At 45.7% G+C, this 22,775-nt stretch overlaps 1 pseudogene and 1 gene segment (V, D, J or C); both read right to left on the bottom strand.

The window, feature by feature from the left end:
* Nucleotides 1–7,440: 7,440 nt before the first annotated feature.
* On the bottom strand, nt 7,441–15,549 carry LOC129340972 (uncharacterized; annotated as a pseudogene).
* Nucleotides 15,550–19,444: 3,895 nt separating this feature from the next.
* Nucleotides 19,445–22,485, bottom strand: LOC129340971 (Ig lambda-2 chain V region MOPC 315-like). The segment is given in 3 exon segments: nt 19,445–19,761; nt 21,960–22,288; nt 22,421–22,485. Coding segments are annotated over 3 exon segments (689 nt in total).
* Nucleotides 22,486–22,775: the final 290 nt, after the last annotated feature.

Below are 22,775 nucleotides of genomic sequence, written 5' to 3'. Positions count from 1 at the left end.
ACTCCCACCATTTTTTTTACAGGTGATTTCAACTGTTTCTCCAATGGAGGCTGACACAGAGGGTGGCTGGGTCATCATAAATCGGGCATCACAACCTGGAATCAAGATCCATAATAAAAAAGTGTAATTAAACAATGAAGAAAAAGGGACCAAAAATAAGGCATTTTTAAAGCATCTATCCTACCCCAGCAGTATGCAAGAAACATAAAGATCATCAAAGTCCTGGCCATGGTGAAGAATTCACTACTTCCTTGGACAAAGGAAGTTACAGGGGGGAACTTCTTTTAAACTTCTTTTCAGCCCCCCCCCATGTAAAAGTGGGCTGGTATGCAAATGTATTCAAAACTCATTGGTTGCCTCAATCAAATAATTCCTTCCTAAATTACTAAGAGGAGGCTGATAAATTCTGCATGGAAGTGTGCAGTGAGATACTTTAAAGGGTAAAATTCTGCGGATGCAGCACAGTTTGAGAAGAACAGCTTTTAGAGCACAAATCCTGAAACCTCTCATGTTAGACAGGAATGCCAGGAATGTAAGTCCGCTCCAGGTGACTCAGGTTACTAGAGTCTAACCCAGAGATTCCTCCTTTTAAAATCTGCGGCTCCACTGCAAGATGAGAAACTTACCAGTTCTCCCATCTGCTTTTCTCCTCATCCTGTCATTTTCCATTACCTGCCGGCTTTGTGGCACACCTGCAGTCTGTCCCCGGTCTTTCATCTCATGCTCGTCTTCCACTTTCTACCAGCATAAGCAACAAATTCTGCTTGAGCAAGTTTCGGATCCACCTTAAAGACCAACCAGATTTCCAGGGTATGAACTTTCAAGAGTCAGAATTCCCTAGCTCTGACTCTTGACAACTCAGACCCTGGGAATCCGGTTGGTCTCTAAGGTGCTACTGAACCTGAATCTTGCTCTTCCCTTACAGACCGACGCAGCCTCCCACTTGAACCTAAATTCTGCCTGGTAAATGAAACAAATCTGAGGCAACAGCGACGCCTAACGGGCACTACTGTACCTCATTGTGCATATCTCTGGTTTCAGAGTGAGTGCAATATTTATTGACACTTTAGGTGTACCATTTTCCTGCCATTCATCCAAAAAGGAAGGAGTGGGGGAGTTGTGCACACTAGCTATTGTGTTGTATTAAGAGTGAAGCCATAATATGATACTTTGGCATTGCCCAGGTACTGTTTATTTATCAAAACGGTATGGAAGATACTTAAGGAAACAGAGTTGCCAAACTCCAGGTGGGGCCTGGGGATCTCTTGAAATTACAATGAATCTCCAGACTACAGAGATACATTCTTTTAAAGAAAATGGCACGTCTGGTGAGTGAACTCTATGGAATTATACTCTGCTGATGCCTCTCCCCACCCCAAACACAACCCTCTCCAGGCTCCACCTCCCAAATCTCCAGGAATTTACAAACCCACATGTAGCAACCCTAGAAGATAACTCCACATGCACATTGATAATGATAATGATAATCATAATAGTGACCATGTGCTTATATACTGCTCTTCTGGACAGATTAGAGCGGTTAACAAAGTCAGTGTTATTATTATCCCCACAGTCCAGCTGGGGAGCGGGGGCCTGACACTAGTTGGACACTTGTCAGCTTCCCTCAAGTTTTGATGGGAAATGTAGGCAGCTTGGCGGAATGTTGGACAAGTGACAGTTGAAAAGTCCTTTGGACAGCACTCAGAGAGCGAAGCTTCAAGACCAGGACGCCAACATTTCCCATTAAAAATTAAGGGAAGATGACAAGTGTCCAACTAGTGTCAGGCGTCACTTGTAGTTTGACCCTCAGACAGCTCCTTCTGCATCCTTTAAATAAAACAGCAACTGGATACTGCCTGAAAAGCGACCTGTCTTGTCTGCATTTGCATTGCTGCAAAACTGCATATTGCTAGGAAATAGCAAGACACAACAACACTGAGGCAGGTTACTGAGAAAAAGAGCTGGATGTAGAGGGATAGAAAAATACCTTTGTTGTGATGGAAGTATAGCCATAACAGCTTCCTCAAAACACGATTCGTTTTTTTGAAATGAGAAAGAATCATGACAATCAAGGGAAGGACTTGTGATGGCAACATTGACAGAGACATGAATAGAGCCTAAGGATAGATTGGGACCATATGAAAGTGTAATGTCATATATGCCATCCTGCGTATCTGCCATGTATGTATTCTGTGTTATGTGCTGATCCTCTGAGGGCATGGGAAGTTTCTTATTGATGCTAAGCCAGTGGGTTATCTTGCAAGTATTTACTCTTTCCCTGCCGCTTGAACAAGTGTCTTTGAATGCCAGCTGCAGCCAACTCAAGATGTATCCTTCTTGGGAGCTGAGATGATTTCATTCTTTGCTCTGTCTAGCCTAAACCTATTTTGTCCCCTCCAACCCCCACAGCTCCTTCGCACCAGAACTTTAATGGTCCTGAAGGTGGGAATCTTCCCTATAACTAGCACTGCCAACCCCATTTACGTCACTTCTGCCAATCCCGTTGTCTGAGCACCTTGAACTTGATGGATCTCTAATAAAGTTACTTCAACCAATACACCTGTGTGGTTGCTGTGGAGAACTTGGGGGATCTACCTGCTGGGAACTGACATGTAATCTCAACCGTACATATTTACTATGCTGGCCACAGAAAAAACCATGTCAGTGCTGATCAGCTTCAACTCTTCCCGGTGCTCTCTTGTCCCCCATGAGTCTTGGCCCTATGCAAGGGGAAGTTTCTTTTAATGGAAAGGGGGAAAGGTCCGGCTCCGGCTGGTGTCAGCAAGGCGGGTTTACCCCACTACGAACCAGCCAAAATGTGGAAGGTTATATTATGGTGTGGATTGAAAAATGGATCTGTTGATATTCTGCACCCCCTATTCCTAGTTCTGAAATTCACCTTATAATGAGACAGCCGTCAAACCCTGTCATGTTCCTTCAGACAGTTTTCTTCAAGCGGGAAGTTCAAACATGCTGTTCTGTTACATTTTCCACTAGTCACTTGGGATGACTGAACAAAGGCAACGCCTGCTGGCCCTGGCCATCATGTCACGTTGGTGTCACCACCAAATTTGGACTGTCTTTTCCAGTGCCTTCAACATCAATGAGACACACTCAGATCTAGGGGGTTCAACTTCTCTACACATAGAGGGATGTGGTGGAGAAACTTCAACCTGTTTCTTTCCAGTTGCTGTTAAATATGCAGAAGCAAGGCTGGTGAATCAATGCAGCAACCTTACTTCCTTCTCTTTCCTGATGCAAAGGAGCTGGTAATGAGAGCAAAGGAAAAATCCTGGATGGTGACCAAGAAGGCCATGGAGATATTAACACTGGGTTGCACAGGTGAAGCTCTTTCTGATCTGTTAAACTGGACACAATAGGGAGTAAGCTTTGGACATTCTCTGTGCAAAGTAGATGCTCTCCCACTGAGCAACAGCCCTGCCCTGTATGGAAAAGGTCAACCAAAGAGCAATCCATTTCAGAAGTGAGGCAGAATCACTGATGGATCTATATAAACTTCAGGTTCAAGAGAACTCTTTGCAGGTTCACTAGACTGGATGGTGAGAAGCCTGTGTTTTACAATGCAGGTCGCAGCTTAAAGAGATAGGAGGATATAGAGGGGATTCAAAGTGGAGAGGTGGCTGATGGGAAGAAGTTTCGAACACTTGCCCCATCTGCTCTGACCCCTATACAACTGCATGCCACCCAGCCAGAAGTTTGCAAGCAAACAGTAGCAGAGGGCAGGCTGGGCTATGGCTCAACGGTAGAGCTTGTTTACTACAAGGAGGTTTTTCGTCTCACTTCCCTGTAGGTTTGTATCACTGTGAGCTTCAAGCTGCCAAAATGAGATAAACAGTAATAATCAGCCTCATCGCCTGTTTGAACATTGGAGATGGTTAAGATGGCAGCATTGGCAGAGGTGTCGAGGGAACCTGAGAATCGGTCAGAGATGCCTGAGGCTCTGTTGTTATGATGATATATGAGAAGTATCGGAGTGCTGCCAGGCTTCTGCTGGTACCAGGAATTAGAGCTGTCGCTTATGCTCCCGCCACTTCTTGTACAGGAGATCTTGACTGTTCCTCCAACAGGGGCTGACACAGAGGGCGGCTGGTTCATCGTAAATTGTGCGTTGCAACCTGGAACCAGAATCAGCAGCAAAAATTAAGTGGAATGGAAGCATCACCATGAACGGGTCATCAGTGTTTCCATGGCAAATTGAAAACAGAAAGCAAGAAAAGTTTCCCAATTGGGCATTTCAATTAAGCCTCCTCCTTACCCCAAGAGTAAGTGAAAAACACAATGAATAGCAAGGCCTGGGCCATGGTGAGGGATTCCCAGCTTCCTTGCACAAAGAGATTTCGGCTTGGAAGGATCTGAGCCATTCCCTTTTAAATCCCTCAAATGCCAACATGGTCTCAACATGCAAATGTCTTCAGAATTCATTGGCTGCTTCAGATGACTCGTTTCCCTTTCTGAGCCCTTAATTTCATGCCAGCACTAAAGGAAGAGTTTGAAAATCACCAGCCAAGATGGGTAGAGTTACAGTACACAGATTTTGCAACTGGAACATTCCTGAAATCACAGAGGGGGAAGTATGGACCAGGTTACTTTAAGTGCAACGTAAAAGGCTAGATAATGGGGCAAGTTATCTTAAAAGAGGGAGGGGAGATATTAAAGGGATTTGGGGGACACTGAGAAATTAAATACATCAGGAGGTGAAGGAGAAAAGGGAATGGAACTCCAAGTGAAAGCAACTGCTGTTTACTGGGTGCCAAATTCCACGCTTGTAATTCTTGAATATATGTTACTTAACAGCATGAAAATAATTAAAGTATGAGAGCCAGCATGGGGTAGTGGTTAGAGTGCTGGATCTGGGAGACCCAGGTTCAAATTCCAGCTCTGTCATGGAAGCTTACTGGGTAACCTTAGGCCAGTCATACACTTTCAGCCTACCTCACAGGGTGGTTGTTGTGAGAATAAAATACAGGAGAGGAGAATGATGTAAGCCACTCTGGGTCCTCCCTACTGAGCAGAAAAGCGGGGTATAAATGAAGTGTAATAATAAAATTAAGTTGTCGCATTGTACCAAGTTGACAGTGGTGTTCCTAAGGATGCAACTACAAATTGTTTCAGCTGTATATCCTACTATATAATTCTCTAAGTGCGTTTCGGATGATGCACATTTTTTTCCTGTGCACTCACAAGTGCAAGGATAAATAGCGCATCTCGGCAGCACACCCTGCCTTCTGCCACTATTACAGCTTCCTTGGAGGCTGCTCCCTGCGCCGTTCTCCAGCAGCCAGAAGCCGAGCATGCAGAGGGCCCCAAGCAGCAGGCTTCCAGGAGGAGCTGCTGTGCGGGAGCCTCTGGCATGGGCCCTTCAAAAGCCTCACAAGCGGCAGCGCTGCCCTTGCAAGCAAGGAGGCCAGCTGAGACCTCGCGGTGCTGTAGGTTGCTGGGCCTCAGCAGGAGGCCGGGGGAGGCCCGAAGCAACAGGGCTGGGATTTTTCAGTGCCATCACGAGGGCAGTGTGGCCTCTGGAGTGGAGACAGAGTCACAGGCCACCCCTCTCCCAGCAAGCGCTGCCAGGCTCCAGCATGAGAAGCAGGCAGCCTGCAGCAAGCTGAGCCCACTGCACCCTGCAGGTGCTCCAGCAGGCCCTCAGGTTGCCACCTCCAGGTTAGAAAATTCCTGGAGATTTGGGGGGAGGGGCCTGGAGAGGGTGGGGTTTGGGGAGAAGAGGGACTTCAGCTGAGTATAATGCCATAATCTGCCTTATAAAATAGCCATTTTCTCCAGGGAAACAGCTCTCCATGGCCTGGAGATCCACTGTTATTCTGAAAGATCTCCAGCCACCACCTGAAGATTGGCAAGCCTACAGGTTGACGCTTCCCTCCCACACTCACACTCCGCAGGGTTCCAGTCAGCTTATAGATGTAGCCCAGTTCCTGCTCCTTTCTCCAAAGCCCCCCTTGAACTGCACAAACTGGGGATGGGAGTGGGGACAATGTACTAAAAGGAGTGACAGAATTGCCCATTGAAATAATGAGAGTCTTGAACGTCCATTGGAGAGAATGGGAGCCAGAAATGCCAATTTACTTGCATGAACTCCATTGAAATACATTACAAGCTGGAGTCTGTTATTCCTGTCAAAGAATGCTTCTGCTACTTCCAGGCACTGTCATTCCACTCTGGGGGCTTTCATTCCAGTCAAAGAATGCTCCTGCTAATCCCAGAGACTGCCATTCCTCTTAGTAGCCTGTCATTCCAGACCCAGAATCCTTCTGCTACTCCCAGGGTCTGCCATTCCACTCTGGGGGCTGCCAGAGACTTTAATGGAAAATCCATTCCACATTTTCTTTGTAACTTTTACTGTGCTGTAATATATTTCAGTGGAACCTGTGCAAGTAAATTGGCATTTGTTGCTCCCATTATCTCCAATGGGACTTCAAGCCTCTCCTGTTAATTCTGATGTAATTCCTTTTAGCATATCCCCATACAGGGACCCAATGACAGCTCAGCTGCAGAAGGGCCAGGCCGAAGGGGCTGCTTCCCTCCCCGACTCTGGGGCAGCCAGAGCTTGAGACTTGCATGGAGTCAAGCAAAGCGGCTCTGGGTAAAGGGGCCAAGAGGGACCACAAAACTCATTAAAAACTGAGGGGCCATAGACTCCGCTACTATTGCTATTCAGTATGATCCTATTGGGTAGTTCCTGTATTGTTTAATACATAGAATTAGTTCTGCTCTGTTTCAGCATTTCTTCAGCAATTTTGTGGATCCCTGTGGGGTTTTTAAACCTGCCCAAACTTGCATGTGATACATGCATTACATGTTTTATTGAAATGGTCTTTGATATTGACTGTATTGACCCACACTGTGTAATCTGCCTTGACTCCCAGTGAGAAAGGTGGACTACAAATATCCTACTATATAGGGTTTTTTAATGGGAAAAGTGGAACTCTCAAGAGGGAAATGAGGAAGAAACACACAGGATTCTTTGAAATAATATTATTTTCATGCACTATTTCTGAGTATTTTCAAGAGGTGCCGGAACTCCGTTCCACCACGTTCCCACTGAAAAAAAGCCCTGCTACTATATAAAAGGCAAGCTGTATCAGGCCAGTATAAGGCGCAGGAACACTGCTGGGGCCCTGGAGTGCTCCTGTGCTCTGTACCAGTCTGATTTCCACCTGTATGAAGCCAAATCAGGCTGGTGCAGGACCGCATGCCCTCACAGGCCCAACTAGAGCCTGTTGTATTGTCAAACACGATGGGCTTTGTTGCTAGTTATTTAATACGTTTTTAAAAGTCTCTTTTATGGCTGAGTAGTTTTCAGCTTCTAGATTGCCTTCTAGCCTGCCCAACTTATTTCTCTTCCACTCTGTCTCCAAGTGACTCAGAAGTGGCCTGCATAGTTCTCCCTCCTCCTCCCCTCACATTTTATCCTCTCAGCAGTCCTGATACTGAAAAGGAAAAAAAAAGAGCTCATTGAGGATTCAAAGATTGTTTGGAAGGGCAGCAGGAACTGGCAGAGAGGGCTGGCTGCCGACAGCAGTGAGAGCACATTACCATAAAAATCAGGCTTAAATTCAGAGCACATTACCAGAATTAGGCCTAAATTCACATAGTATCTTCCATCAGAAAAGAGATTCCAAGGTCATATATCTTCAGGGCTGATGCTACCATTGAGACAGTGAGGCGGGCACCCCAGGCACTGGGGTACCTGAGGGGATGCCGGAGGGGGTGCCAGGGGCAGAGGCACACGCCACAGAGCTGGCATGCCTGGCCTGCAGCTGCTGCAGCCTGCCAGCCCTGCTCCGCCGCTGCTGCCACATGCCCCCGGCCGGGCATAGCAGCCGCAGACCAGGCATGGCAGGCATCCGGGGCGGTATGTGGAGCGCGGGCAGCCTCCATGTGCCATCCCAGCCACCTGCTGGCCAATGGGGCTGGCTTTGCTGCATCATGGTGACATCATCACACAGGCCGGGGGCACCTGAAACTCTGGCATCGCCCCTGTATATCCTACTGGTCTCAGCTCAAACTGAATCCTGCAAATTACTGTTTTTGCTGTTTTAAATCAGTTACCTAGGGTTGTTATTGTGATACAAATAATGAGGAGGGAATTGGCAAGAGACACTCTACAGCTCCAAACCTTGCAGTCAATCAACTGTAACCCACAGATGACTGCTATAAGGAAATTTCGGTCTCACTTCTACTTGTGGTTGTATCAGTGTGTGCTGCCAGCTACCGTCATAAGATAAACAGTAATAAGTGGCCTCATCCTCTGCTTGAACGTTGGAGATAGTTAAGGTGGCAGAGTTGGTAGAGGTGTCTGAGGACCCGGAGAATCGGTCTGGGACCCCTGTGTATCTGTTGCTGATGTGATAGACCATCAATCTGGGGGGGCTGTCAGGTTTTTGTTGGTACCACGACACTTGGAAGCTTGTAATGGAACCAGTGTTCCTGACACAAGAGATTTTCGCTATTTCTCCAGCAGATGCAGATGTGGAAGGAGGCTGAGTCAGTACAAGCTGGGCGAAAGCACCTAGAAAAAAGCCCCAAACAGAAAGAGACTCTTGTCAAAGAGACCTGCATTCCTTTAAGCTGAGAAACAACAGAGGGAAATCAAGGAGAGCAATATTGTCAGATAAATAAATAGTTTATCAGTTATCACTATGAGAAAGAGGATAGAACATGGATACAAATGCTGTACAGTACCAGTGCGATAAGTGAGAAAGAGGAGGAGGAGGAAAGAAGGTTTAGCCATGGCCAAGGATGGAAATTTGACTTCCTGAGGTAAAAAGGATTCACTGAACGAGGCCTTCCTCATCAGTCTTAAGCTCACAAGAGGAGAAGATGCAAATGTATACAAATGTGCTTCCTATTTATTGGCTGCAAACAAACACCCTTGCATAGCTGCAGATGCTCGAGAGATGCTGTGGATCAGGGATGGGGCTCCTTTTTTGCATGCTGGAGGCCCCAGAGTCACTTGTTGACTTTTCCAGTTTGATCTCTGCCTTTAAAGGTCAGGAAATCTTTCTCAGCCTCAGGCGTTGGAGAGTGCTGTGGGTCAGGCAGTGCCAAGCTACAGGTGATGCAAAGGAGACCCTGCAGACACCCACTTTTGTACCACAGCAATTTACTTAGCTGGTCCAAGTTTCAGGTTGTAAGACTGCACTGAGGTTGTGTTCAACCATTTCTGCCATTTCTAAAGTGTACTCTCCACTGCCACTAGCAGGCAAGTATAGGTATCTCCGTCTGGTGATGTGTAACGAGACCCTCTACTCTAAATTAAAAATCACTTCTCTAACATCATATCCAACTAGGATAGAGGGAAACCTGTGAAATCTCACTTGTGAGAGATACTCAGTGTTTAGCAGGCATATCCCTCCTTGACACATGTGAAACAAGTTTGGGATTTATATAAGTCCCAAGGTGGGGGGAACCCACCATTTGGCAGGGATTTTTTTTTAAGTTGTACAATCTGTTGTTGGTTACAAAAAACAAAAAGTAAACACTTGAACAGTAGCTCACAACTGCTGAGCAAAGGAAAATAGCCAGCATGACTGACACACACACTTAGGTCTAGAACTTCTTCCCTATGATGGAACTTTAGGAAGTAGTAAGATTATTCATAATGATTCCAGAGCTCTGATTTGCTGTGTCTGGTGTTCCTTCCACTGTCCACTGATTAGAAGACAAGAGGGCAGGGTGAGGAAGGGTTCTGGAAAATGTCCAGCTTCATCTTCCCCAGGAGAAACCTTGGCAGTCACCCAGGCCTCCATTGCTGAACTGGACCTCAACCCTGCCTGAAATCCTCAGCTTCTGAGCTGGAATCTTTGTTTCAAGCTGCAATGTGGTCTGAACAGTCATCCAATTAATACCCCTGTTGAGGGCTTTTTCTGGGAAAAGAGGTGGTGGTGGAACTCAGTGGTGGAACTCAGGACTGCACAATGACAGCACTTTGGGTCAGCTGGAACAAGGGGGGAGTGTTTTTAAAGTTTAAATCGCCCTCAGCGAAAATGGCCACATGGCCGGTGGCCCCGCCCCCTGATCTCCAGACAGAGAGGAATTTAGATTGCCCTCCACGCTGCTCTAGCCCCTGTCTATACTTTCCTGACCATCCTAGATCCCTATCTGTCCAGAAACGTGTTCTTTTTAATCCATAAATAATGCCTACTTTTAGCAAGCAGATCTTCCAACATTCCTCTCCCACCTTATTAGTTTTGGGAAATGAGCTTGCATTCCTGGGGAACAAGAGATGTCCAGGGGCAGCTTGGGTGAGTTTGTGTTATCATTCACCTAGTTCTGCTTCATCTAGTCCATTCACCTAGTTCTGCTTCATTCACCTAGTTCACGCTGTGCTGTGCCATATCTGGGCATGAGCACAGATTAGAAGGTTTCCAAACATTCAGCTGTGGTTGTCCTTGGCACCGCTACTGACCAAAACCAGAGATTCCCTTGAGTTATAGTCCAGAATGACATTCCAAAATCTGCTTCTAGGGGAACAAGGTGTGCCCAGGGACAGCCTGGGGGAGTCAGTGGTCAACAGTGAGAATGGGATTTGTCAACCCCCCTGTTTGCTCTAAGGCATGGTGCACAGAAGAGGAAGGGAGATCTAGCCAGATTGCTGAATATCGCGGAGGAAGGGTCTGCCTCTTTTCCCTGGTTATAGTTTTAATGTCTGTGAAAAAATCAGGCAATCTTATTACACTGCTTATTGTATTAGACTGGAGTAACTCTGCTTAGGATGGCACTGTGAGCAAGACTTGGAGTGAAAGCAAACAGACAGCAGGATTAGGGTAACAGTTGCAATGAATATTTAAAAAGATTAGAAAGACGCCAAAAAAAATTAATACAGTCATGTTCAGCTTGTACTAATGTACAGCATGAGGAGGAGGGAAGAGAGTTTTTGTCTCACTTCCCCATCTGAATGCACGGCTGTGCCACGCACTGCCAGTCCACGAACCACAGTAATAATCAGCTTCATCTTCCGCCATGGCCCCAGTGATGGTCAGGGACATCGTGTCCCCTGACCTCGATCCACTGAAACGGTCTGGGACCCCAGATGCTCTGTTGCTAGTTTGGTATATCAATGCACGGGGACGATTCCCCTCTCTCTGCTGGGCCCACCAAGGGTAGTTGTTATCAGTGATGGTTCCACTGCTCTGTCTGCAAGAGATGGTGACTGTCCCATCTAGAGACACAACCTCTGAGGACTTCAGGGACTGCAGTTGCTGGAGACTGGGACCTAGAAGAACAAAGCAGGGAATGGGAAAGCTTATTCAACTATCTCAGAGTGAAGAAAAAACCAAAAATTTGCAATGCTTGGGGTGGTTGGAGGACATTTTCCTCACCAGCAGAGATTAGGATGGTGAAGAGAAGCAGGGTGTGAGCCATTGTGGGGAAACTAGATTTTCTGAAGGCCAAGGGATCTCTGACCAGCATCCTCCCAGTCGCTTTTAAACCCCCAGGGATCCAGACATCGGTCCCTTCATGCAAATGAAATGCTCTTTAAGTTCTGCTCAAGGTGCAGGAGGGAGAGTAGGATGTCATGTGGATAAGCAGCTGTATCCTGTTCGTCAAAGCACCATGGCCCTGATTTCCAGGTCTTACAGGCCAGCAAGGTCTGCTTCGCTTACAAATACACAGATTCAAGGGGAGCAGTATTTAAAATGGTCCAGTCAAAGACTGAGCCCCAGAACCTGATTTCAGTCCCTGGCATCAATCCAGAGAGGCACAAAGCCATAAAGGCAGAAGTGTGCACTTCCAAACGTCTGCAGAACTTCTTTCCTGCATTATTCCACCGACACATATAATCCAATATACTTCCAGATGAAGAATCTGGAGTTCAATTCTCTGATTCAGCTGCTGATCCACTCATTTTAAAAGTTTGGCAGCACCTGAGAAGGACAAAGAAAACCCAGGAAGTTGGCATCTTGAACCCAAAGATTCCTTCCTTATTTTCAAAGCTACAAAGAGAACAAGGAAGCTACGGATTTTCCCACCTGCTTTCTTTTGGTACTGTCAGTGCCATCCACATGGCGCACACAGAGTTCTTTTTGTTTCTGTAATTTGCCATCATGTACATTTTCAGTTCACCTATTTCCGTTGTTTCCATTGGCGATTCTCCCATTTCTTGCTCACCTTTACTATCCAATTTATATGTACAATATATGTGTTCCATATCTTTCTAATGTATAGTGCCTATTTTCTGATGTGCAAAGAACAATCCCAAATGCATACATTTTACCTGAAAAAAATCAGCATGATACAACCCAGAAAGTAGCACAAAAGATAAAGTCTCTGGCATGGGAGATCTTAGCCAAAGGGCAACAGGGGTAGCTGCCCTGGACCTTGCCTTCGAGGGGCCCCAACCACCCACAGCCACACCGCACTGAAGGAGGGGGGAAAGAAGGGGATCCTGCTGCTGCTTCCACCTGCCCAGTCTGGGGCTCGAGAAGCTGGCTTGCAGCAACAGTGGTGGCTCTCGCCCACCCTGCACAGGGCAAGGGCCACCTCTTTCTTGGCCCTGGTGATGGGGGGGGGAGGCTGGCAGTGGAGTGGCAGTGATTCTGGGGCCCCATCTGGGACATTTGCCCACATCCCCAGAATCAGTAAGGCTGCCCTTGGTCTCGGGGGGGGGGGGGGGGTTGATCCTCCAAAAGGAAAATCAAAACTGAGACGTATTTGAATTGAACCAGGTAAGCTTGCAAAATTCAGTAGCATCCCTAGTAATTGGGGTTTCCTTCAGTTCACCATGTTCCTTGAACTGATGTGTAGCTGAGAGCCAAGCTACAAGTGATGCCTGACACAGGTTGGACACTTGTCAGCTTCCCTCAAGTTTTGATGGGAAATGTAGGCATCCTGGTCTTGCAGCTGTAATGGAGAGCCAAGCTGTAAAACCAGGATGCCTACATTTCCCATCACAACTTGAGGTAAGCTGACAAGTGTCCAACCTGTGTAAGGCGTCACTTGTAGCTTGGCTCAGAGTGACAGATGTTTACAGAGGAAAACTAATGGCAATTGTGAGCCAACAGCACCACCTCCTGGCCACTGATGTGCTACAGCATGTTTACCTGCATTTCTGCAGAGGGAACCAAGTTGGTAGAGTTTATCAAGGGTACCAGCCTCCTCCTCTTAGAGAAAAAAAGGGAGGGGAAGGAAAGCACGAAAACACCAGGTCATGAAGATGCTGAGACCATCTGGATCTTCTGATATAGTAAAATAAAATGTTTTATTATTAACCTGCAGTTACAAGAACTTGCTCAAAGAGGAACCCATCAGATGACCTTTCATCGTGCATAGTTATCTCCAGCAAGCTGTCCCCACCACTGTTTTGTCCACCTGTTCACAAGAGTATGCTTGTTGAGAAAGGAGATATTAATAGGCAAGGGAGGGGTCCTAGTAAGAGCAGGACCAAATAAGAATGAGTGGGGACAAAATTATGAGGGATTTGTGCATAGCTCACATTGACACTTAGATATCCAATCAGTGGCCGCTCATATTCTGCACTGGCCAGTTCTGCCACTGGGTCCAATCGCTAGCAAGGAGAAGCATTATATCCTGTACTTGCAAGAAACTTTCAGTGCCATCCTAAGCATCCATCTAAGACCATTGAAGTCAATGGGCTTAGCCGGGGGAGGGGGGAAGTAACTCTGCTCAAATGGCACTGTGTGATTCTGTAGCTAACCCTAACCTTTGCCTTAACAAGGGAGCAGATTCAGCCCTTGACATCTCCAGTTAAAGGAGCTCTAGAGATGGTAGCTAGAAAAGCCTTCTCTCGGCCTGGCACCACGGACAGCAGCTACCCAAAGAGAACAAATTATACTTAAAACATGTCTCCCCCTTGTCTCTCAAGTCACCCTCTCTCCCTGCTCATACAACTAGCCAGCAAGCATGCGGACAAGGTGCTTAAACAAGATCCAATCAGAAGAGAAGCCATCGTCTCAGAGTAATTCATCCACTCACTATTGCCCTACAAATGAACCGAAAAGGGAGACTCCAACACAAAACTGCTGGATTAGAATTCCTCAAGAAGTTTAACACCAACTCCCCCCAGGTCCTAACAATGTCTTGGGATTTCTCACTCGCTATAAGTTCTTACACAAACTTTGTTCCTGGGTATTAAGTCGCTGAGTTATAATTCTGTAGCTTTTTAACTGGACCTGCTTTTCAAGTTTTATCCTGTACCTTCCAAGAGCTCATATTTTACGTTAATCCTTCTTTGCCTGCCCTATCAAAAGCTAGGCATGGTCCTCATCCACTCTGAGTACATTGATGATTGTTCTTTTGATTGGATATTGTTTTAAACTGAGCTTTCTTTGTAACTTCTTCCCCGTTCCCTCTCACCTTTTTGCAGTTTGCAGTTTTTCATATAAGTTCACCATCCTTATGTACGTACATCTGTATGGATGTTCAGTTCATGCATCTGATGAAGCTAGCTCTGTCTGATGAAAGCTTATCAAGGAACAAAGTTTATTAGTCACTGAAGGGATATTGGACTCCTGTTTTATATTTACTTGTTTATTAAAACATCTTACCTTGCCTTTCCTTGTGGTTCAAGGTGGCTTACAATAGTAGATAGTAGAGAGAGTCAGTGTGGTATAGTGGTTAGTGTGTCTGATTAAGATCTGGAAGAACCAGGTTCGAATCCCCCACTCTGTCCTGGAAAGTTGCTGGGTACCCTTGGGCCAGTCACACACTCTCAGCCCAACCTACCTCATAGGGTTGTTGTGAGGATAAAGTGGAGGAATTGTGTAAGCCACTTTGAGTCCCCATAGAGGAGAAAGGTGGGGTATAAGTAAAGTAAAAATATTTTTTAAAAAGATTAAAAGCAATTACGGTTAAAAACCAAAATAAAGTAACAACCCCCCAATCCCTCCCTCTCCTTCTTAAAAGATGCCTGCCATTCAAGCCCCGTCAAAAGCCCAGGCAAACAGACATTTTGCAGGGCAACTGACTGCTGCAAGGTTTTTGTCTCACTTCCCCATACAGTTTTCTCACTGTGTACTGGTCAACATAACTAAAACAATAATAATCAGCCTCATCCTCTGCCTGAATGTTGGAGATGGTTAGGATGGCAGAGTTGGCAGAGCCAGTGAGCCGTAGAGCCAGTGAACCGGTCTGGGATTCCGGTGGGTCTCTTGCTGAACTCATATATCAGTAGTTTGGGGGCACTGCCAGCTTTCTGTTGATACCAGGATACGTAGTTGCCTGTAATGCTGCCACTGCTTCTGGCACAGGAGATCCTCACTGTTTCTCGGAGGGATGCAGATAAGGAGAGTGGTTGAGTCAGTGCACTCTGGGCGAAAGCACCTGAAAGAAAGCCCAAAATAGAGAGGCTCTTGTGAATAGGACTTGCATTCCCTTTAGTAGAGAAAAGGGAAGGAAACCCAGAAAAGAAGCATGTGGTCAGATGAATAAGGAAAGCAAATTTATATTAGAAAAATAAGTTTTCTCCCATTACCAGAACAGTAGGTGAACAGGAGGCATATTATAGGAAACTGAGCCATCATAGAAAGAAGAGGCAACACTTATTTCCCCAGCCAAAGGTATTTTCTGAATGGAGCCCTCCTTGTTTCTCTTAAAGGGTCATGAGAAGAAGAAAGCCAATGTATGCAAATATGGTTTCTGTTCATTGGCTGATGGTTAGACAGCCTTCATGACTTCTCAAATAAAAGAGCTTCCCTTGAAATTATTCAATCTCAGATATAAAGGGAAAGAAATCCATAGCTCCGGATTTCATGTGGAGCTTTTCAGTTTCTTACTAAAGGATAAAGTTGCTTTATCCAGAGCCAAACCACTGGGGCATTTAGCTCAACCCCAAACTTAAGTGGCTCTCCAGAGTCTTTGGCAGAAGCTTTCCCTCAGGACTCATTTAATCCTGAAAATCAGCATTGTTGTAGCACTTAGAGGGTCAGAGTAATATCTGGGAGACCCAGGTTCGAATCTCTGTAAAATCTGCCATGGAAGTTCACTAGGAGAATTTGGGGCAGTCACCTGCTCTCAGCCCAACCTACCTCACAGGGTTGTTGGAGGAGAGAAGAACAATGTAAGCCACTTTGGTTCCCCATTGGAGGATAAGTGGGGTATTAAATGAAGTAAATCGTTAAGTACAAATGCCACATTCTAACCTGGGACCTTCTGCACTGTATTCCCTATGACTACATTATAAATCCTCGTGGATAACAATCAACAAGTAGAAACGGATAGATGAATCTCCCAGGGGAGAGAGTAACAGTTATTGTTGTTGTTGTTGTTGTTTGTTGTTGTTGTTATTGTTGTTGTTACAACATTTTCTTTTCTCTTGTGTTTTGTCACACAAACCAGATTCGTCTGCTGATGCATCACACAGTGTGACACAGGAAAGATTTTTGTCTCAGTTCCCCATTAAGATGAATCACTGTGATAGACCTTGTGCTTACTATCCCAAGTACAACAGTAATAAGTGGCATCATCTTCAGCTTGAGCTCCTGTGATGACTAAATTCCAGAGGTTTCTGGAGGCATCAGGGGAGACGGAGAATCTCTCGGGGATCCCGCAGCCCCTGCCTTGGTCACTGCTGGTATAATAGTGGTATAGAAACAGTGGAGCACCCCCTGGTTTCTGCTGGAACCATCGTACCCTGTCACTGCTGATGCTGTAATCGCTGTTCAATGCACAAGCAATGTTAACTGTCGATCCTAGAGCTATGGCCACTGAGGCTGGTTGGGTCACCACTAGTTGGGACCTGGAACCTAAAACAAAATCAAGGACAGTTAAATTTTATTTATTTATATGCTGCTTGTCTGTCCAATGGAGACCCAAAGCAGCTTATAACAGCTCTTTCCTCTTCTCCATGTTAGCCTCCCAACAACCCTGCAATGTAGGTTAGACAAAGAGAAGTCACCCAATGAGCTTGATTTGAACCCAGTTCTCCCAGATCTTAATCTGACACTCTAACCACTAGACACCATGCTGGCTGTCAGACTGCTTTAGCACTTATGCTTCACAAACTTGAATCAGTCTTTCACTGGAGTTTCCTTACCTGAGCAAAACACCCCCAGGAAAAAAAACAAAGGAATCCGCATCATTGTTAAAAACAATCACACACCCCTTTTCTCTGGGATGCCTTTGCACAGCTCTTCTCTTAAATGCCCTCCCAGGAAGCAAATGTCCACTGCTTCTATGCAAATACAGCAATCTGCTATTGGCTTTCCATAACAGGGCTGTGTGACCTCATCCAATAACCTCAAGTTAAAAGTGTTCTATGGCAAAGGTTCTCAAAATGTGAGTCAGGATTCTCAGGACCCACAAAGTAGATCATAACTTCCTTGCTGGTGGGTCACAAGGCAGAAGGCAAAACAGGCTGAGCACGGTTAGGTGGATTGGGGAGTCTCAATGGCAAATCTGGGTTTGCCTCAGCACATAATGTGAAGGATGGCTATGAAATACAGCCTGGTGCTCCAAGTTGCTATATGTTTAGAAATCCTAAAAGGGAGAAATAAACTGTATTGTTCATTATTTTAAAAAAAACAGTTCAATAAACATACGCACACCCAAACAAACAACACAGAGAGCATAGCAGAGAGCCAATAAAAATTACTGGGGTGGTGGTGAATTTCTTCAAGTAACAATGCTAAAATTAGACTTCTAAAAATTCTTCTCATCATCCAGTCTCTTTCAACTCTTTATTTTTTACCTCACAAAATCTCAGTTCTACAGCCAATGTGATGGTAAGGCAGTGTTAGTTTAGCCTTTGAATCCCTGTGGTGTAAACTTGCAGGGAATTTTAACATGTGATACCTTATGAAGGGGTACACATAACTTGGTTGTCTTACGCTGATCACCTGGTGTCCCTTTGGCCAAAGATTCCATTACAGATACTCAGTCGCAGTACTACACTTAGGTCAGTAGAATGAAGAATTCCCTAGAGATACTTAATGAACTAAGAAAATCCAAAAGAGCTGCTAAAGAAGCCAAGACTTCCTTGGTCACGCAGCAACATGGGATGTTCATTTAGAATTAAACCCCAAGTCTATGGCCTCTAAAACTATCCATGAGCTGTCAATCAAGGGAGGGTACTCTTAACTGAGTATTTATCCAAGTTCTCTCACACAACAGATATTAAGCATCATTTCTCTTTCATTTGTGTATAAATGGATAAATATTGACTCTAGTGGACTATGAAATCGTGGTATGACCAGTGTGGTGCAGTGGTTAATGGGACAGATTAAACCCTGGGGGTAGAGTTACCAGGCCCCCTCAACCTCCCGCCAGGGGGCTTTGGGCTTGGATCGGGGCCGCTGTGGAGAGCAGGAGCACTCCTGCCCTCCACAGCAGCCCCAAACGGGCCTGATCCATGCCAAAATGGGCCTGAAATGAGCCCATTTTGGCACAGATCGGGCCTGTTTTGAGCCGCTGCGGAACGCAGGAGTGCTCCCACTCTCCACAGCGGCCCCGATCCAGGCCAAACTGGGCTGATTCAAGCGGCTGCTGCGCACGGGAGCATGCAGCACCACAAGGAAGTGCACACAGAAGGTGCGCTTCCCCCCCCCCCGCTGGCCAGGTAAGTGGGGGCAGGGTGTGAGGGGCAGGGTGGGGAATTCCCCGCCCCCACCGGGGGGTATGGTATCCCTACCTGGGGGACATGAATTCAAATCTCTGGTCAGTGCAAGACCTTGGCCAGTCAGTCTCTCAGCCTAACCTTCATTTCAATGTGGTTGTGAGGATAAATTCAGGGGAGACAACTATAAATGCTGCCTTGAGTGCCTGCTAGGAAGGGCTGGATGAAAATGTATAGGCAGGGATCTGATGTTAAACATGCAACAATTTCATTGGGAAACAATAGCCTGAAACATATTTTAAAAAGTTTCACTGCTCTTTTTTTAAAAAAAAAGGAGAAAAAAGGAGGGAGAGGTGAAGTGCTGACGTAGAGAAAAGACAAGGAAAAAGACAGGAGAGAAAAACACTCTCTGATGGTACCCTCTTTTGATTATTTTATATTGTGTTGCTACTGTATTTACATTATTTTTAAATTTTGCTACAAGCTTCCCTGTGTGTACGTGGCAGGCAGAAAATAAAAGTATTTAATAACCAATAAGGAAACAACTGTGTATATGTGTGCATGATTTTCCCCAGAAGCCCCATATAGACCTCAACAATATTTCTTGCATGTGTCCCATTTGTTTGCGTAGGAAATGGGGAAGAATCCCAACAGATTGGGGTCATCATGGCTTGCTGTCCACATAAGTTTGTACTTTTGACTCAATGACATCAAAGCAAATTTGTTCTGATTAGGCAACTCAATGAAATCTCGGATTGTTGAGGCATAAGATCATCATGCAAATATTTAGCCAGAGTCATTCAGCAGCTCTCTATTCTTAGCAGCTGCATGCCTGTGTATCCTCTGGGGATGAGATGAGGTTTTGGTTTCAGTCCTCCAGTAAGCCGAAGCACTGTGCTACTCTCCCCCTTTCGACATCATACAGTAATAGTCAGCATCATCTTCTGCTTGGACCCCAGAGATGGTCAGATAACTGGTGCTGCTGGTGGAGTCTTTGGAAGCAGAAAACCTATCAGGGATCCCAGCCGCTTTACCTTGGCTTGATGCATCTTTGTAAGACAGCAGCCGTTTTGGAGGGCTCTGAAGTTTGTGCTGAAACCAGCTTACAGTGTAGGCTGTGATGCTGTCGCTCGTCAAGGTACAGGAGAGTTGAGTAATGTTTCCTGGAGATGCCAAGAAGGAGCTGGGCTGGGTCAGTGTTGCTTCTGTATGGCCTGCAGTTGGAACACACAAACAAACCATGGACATAAACCGGCTACTATCTTATGACTGGGACTTATGGGCATGGGTCATGGTGATGACTCCCTAGATCCACAACTCACAGCTTGGCCACAAACCTGAAGCTTTTCACAATCTCTCCAAGGGCATAACACTTAAATGATTGCAGAGAGAGTTCTCTCTACCTAGGCCAAAGTGGGGAATTTGCAGTAATGTGGATGTCATTTAACTAGGTTTATCTGGCAAGGCAGAAGAGCTAGATGTTCCTCAGGGGCTATTCCAGTGCTCCGAAAGATTGCTCATACCTCCTAAGAAAAGCCACAAGAGCCAAAGAGGTGGTATTAGAAGAGCCATGATTTGAAAAGTTTAAGGAGAAGCCAGGCCTGCAGGAGGGGTGTTCTTGATTTCTGGTCTACCTTTTGAACATTAAGGAAAACGTTTGGCACATTTAAATCAATAGAACATAATGGGGGGGTTGCAAAAGCAGGATGCAAATCCCTCCACCTACCCCACTCTAGGGACATAGCGGAAGTCAGAGGATGTGAACTTCCTGAATTCAAAAAAGGTTGACAAAGCAAAACCCGTTGAATGGAAATACTCTTATGCTCCCCAACTGGCTAGAGCCAGTTTGGTGTAGTGGTTAAGAGTGCGAGACTCTAATCTGGAGAGCCGGGTTTGATTCCCTACTCCTCCACTTGAAGCCAGCTGGGTGACCTTGGGCAAGTCACAGCTCTCTGGAGCTCTCTCAGCCCCACCCACCTCACAGGTTGTTTTGTTGTGGGGATAATAGTGACATACTTTGTAAACTGCTCTGAGTGGGCGTTAAGTTGTCCTGAAGGACGGTATATAAATCAAATATTATTCTTATAAGTGAATTTTCTTAATACACAGAGACATTGTTTTAGTTGAATCTTTGATTTGTCTTCACAATTAAATTTTTATTTATTAGGCTTAGAGGGACCTAGCAACCCTACTCTTGTTGGTCTAGAGATTCTCCAGTAGAAAACTAGGCAGGCTTGCTTTGCAGAATTGCCTTGGATTCCTTTTCAGTTCCTCTCAAAGTGCAAATTCAACCACCCTCAACTATAGATTATGCCCTTTCATAAGTTTGCATTCTCTTGCTCTAAAGTAATATGAGCTATAAGTTGTCCCAAAGTTGGACTAATGATATTTCATTTCAGCATTTGATATGTGACTGTCAATATTTAATGGTAATCGATAGCTATTGTGCAAACAGTATTTGATATTTAATTAGATTTTCATTTACCCAATAAAATTTGCCTATGAATGATGTGAGCATTTGACAGAAAAGCTACAAGGGCAGTTTCTTTAGTGCACAATGCTTACCTAGGGCACCAGGAAAATGGCAGCCTCCATTGCCAAGGCAACCAATCTAGCCATGACAAAGCCCCACATTTCTGACTGAGGAGAAAATGCCAGGCCCGTTGTCATGGCAACACAAGTGGATGTGATGGCTAGGAGAATCAGATGTTCTATGGGAAGCCAAGGAGTCGAAGTAGGGCTGCATAGCTTGCTCACAGGTATATAAATCCCAGTAGAGAAGGGTTGAGAAGGACTTCCTGGACTGCCCCAAAGGTGCCCAGAAAGAGAGGCAACAATGGACAAAGGAAGCAACCATAGGTGAAGCTTTGGCTAAATAGGCACTAAGGTAAAGTCTGGGCGAGACTGAGAAACGGCTGGAGGCTAGCTAGCCAGGCACACATTTGATGCCTGACAAAATTGTTTACATCTTACTTTTCTCCCCTGTGGGGATCCTGAAGTGGCTTACAGCATCCTCCTCGCCTCCATTTTATCCTCACAACAACCCTATGAGGTAGGGTAGAGGCTGAGAGTATGTGACTGGTGCCAAGGTCACCTAGCAAACTTCCGTGGCAGAGTGGGGATTCAAATCTGGGTCTCCCAGATCCTAACCACTCTGACCTCTAATCACTACAAAACGCTGGTTGTCAGTGAGAGTCACCACATATCTTGTTATTTCAGAGTTGTAAATTTTATATGAAAAATACTCCAAATAGTATTTGGAGCCGCTTTCTAAATATTCACTGCAGCTCAAATCCCAGCCCTTGTGGGTGGTTGCCAGCTTTCTCTGAGGATCTGGTCCATTACACTAAGAGCAGAGGCTGATTTGGGCTTCTTTTCAAGCAAAGAGACAGAGGGAAGGTTTTTGTCTCACTTCCCCATCTGAATGCATGGCTGTGCCACACACTCCCAGTCCATACAGCACAGTAATAATCTGCTTCGTCTTCCACAGGACCCCCGTGATGGTCAGGGACATCGTGTTCCCTGACCTCGACCCACTGAAACGGTCTGGGACCCCAGATGCTCTGCTGCTGGTGTAGTAAATCATCAGCCTCGGAGTGTTGCTCTGCTTCTGCTGCACCCAGACAGGGTAGTTGCTGTCAGAGATGGTTCCACTGCTCAGCCTGCAAGAGAAGATGACGGTCCCACCTATCGAAACGGCCTCCGTGGGCTTCAAGGACTGCAGTTGCTGGAAACTTGGACCTGACAGAACAAAGCAGAATAGGGGGAAATGGCGATTAAAGTATTTCACAGTGTCTCAAAAGCATTGGCAAGGTTAAAGATTACAAGTATAAGGAACTTCTGGATGTTCTTCACTAAAGGAACTTTTCTCACCAATGGAGACTAGGATTGTAAAGAGAAGCAAGAGCCAAGCCATTGTGAGGAAACCAGATCAGCCACAACTCTGATTGGATCTTTCCAGTCTCTTTTAAAGCTCCAGGGGCCAGGAGAGCAGCCCCTAAATGCAAATGGGTTGCTCTCTTTATCTAAAGTCCCTCTTGTCGACTCTAGAAAAGCAATGGGTATTGTGTCAATGCAAACACTTCCTCTCTGAACTCAGAATCTTAAGGGCTAGCAAATTCTGTGTCACTTAACAAATCCACTAGTCAAGGTTGACAGCTGCGCTCAGAACAACTGAGTGTTATCCGGGATGCACTCCAGAACTTGTTTTCAATCCTAAGGATGCCAA

Source organism: Eublepharis macularius, chromosome 13 (genome assembly GCF_028583425.1).
Source record: "Eublepharis macularius isolate TG4126 chromosome 13, MPM_Emac_v1.0, whole genome shotgun sequence".
Classification (NCBI taxonomy): Eukaryota; Metazoa; Chordata; class Lepidosauria; order Squamata; family Eublepharidae; genus Eublepharis; species Eublepharis macularius.
This window is presented reverse-complemented; position numbering and strand designations above follow the sequence as displayed.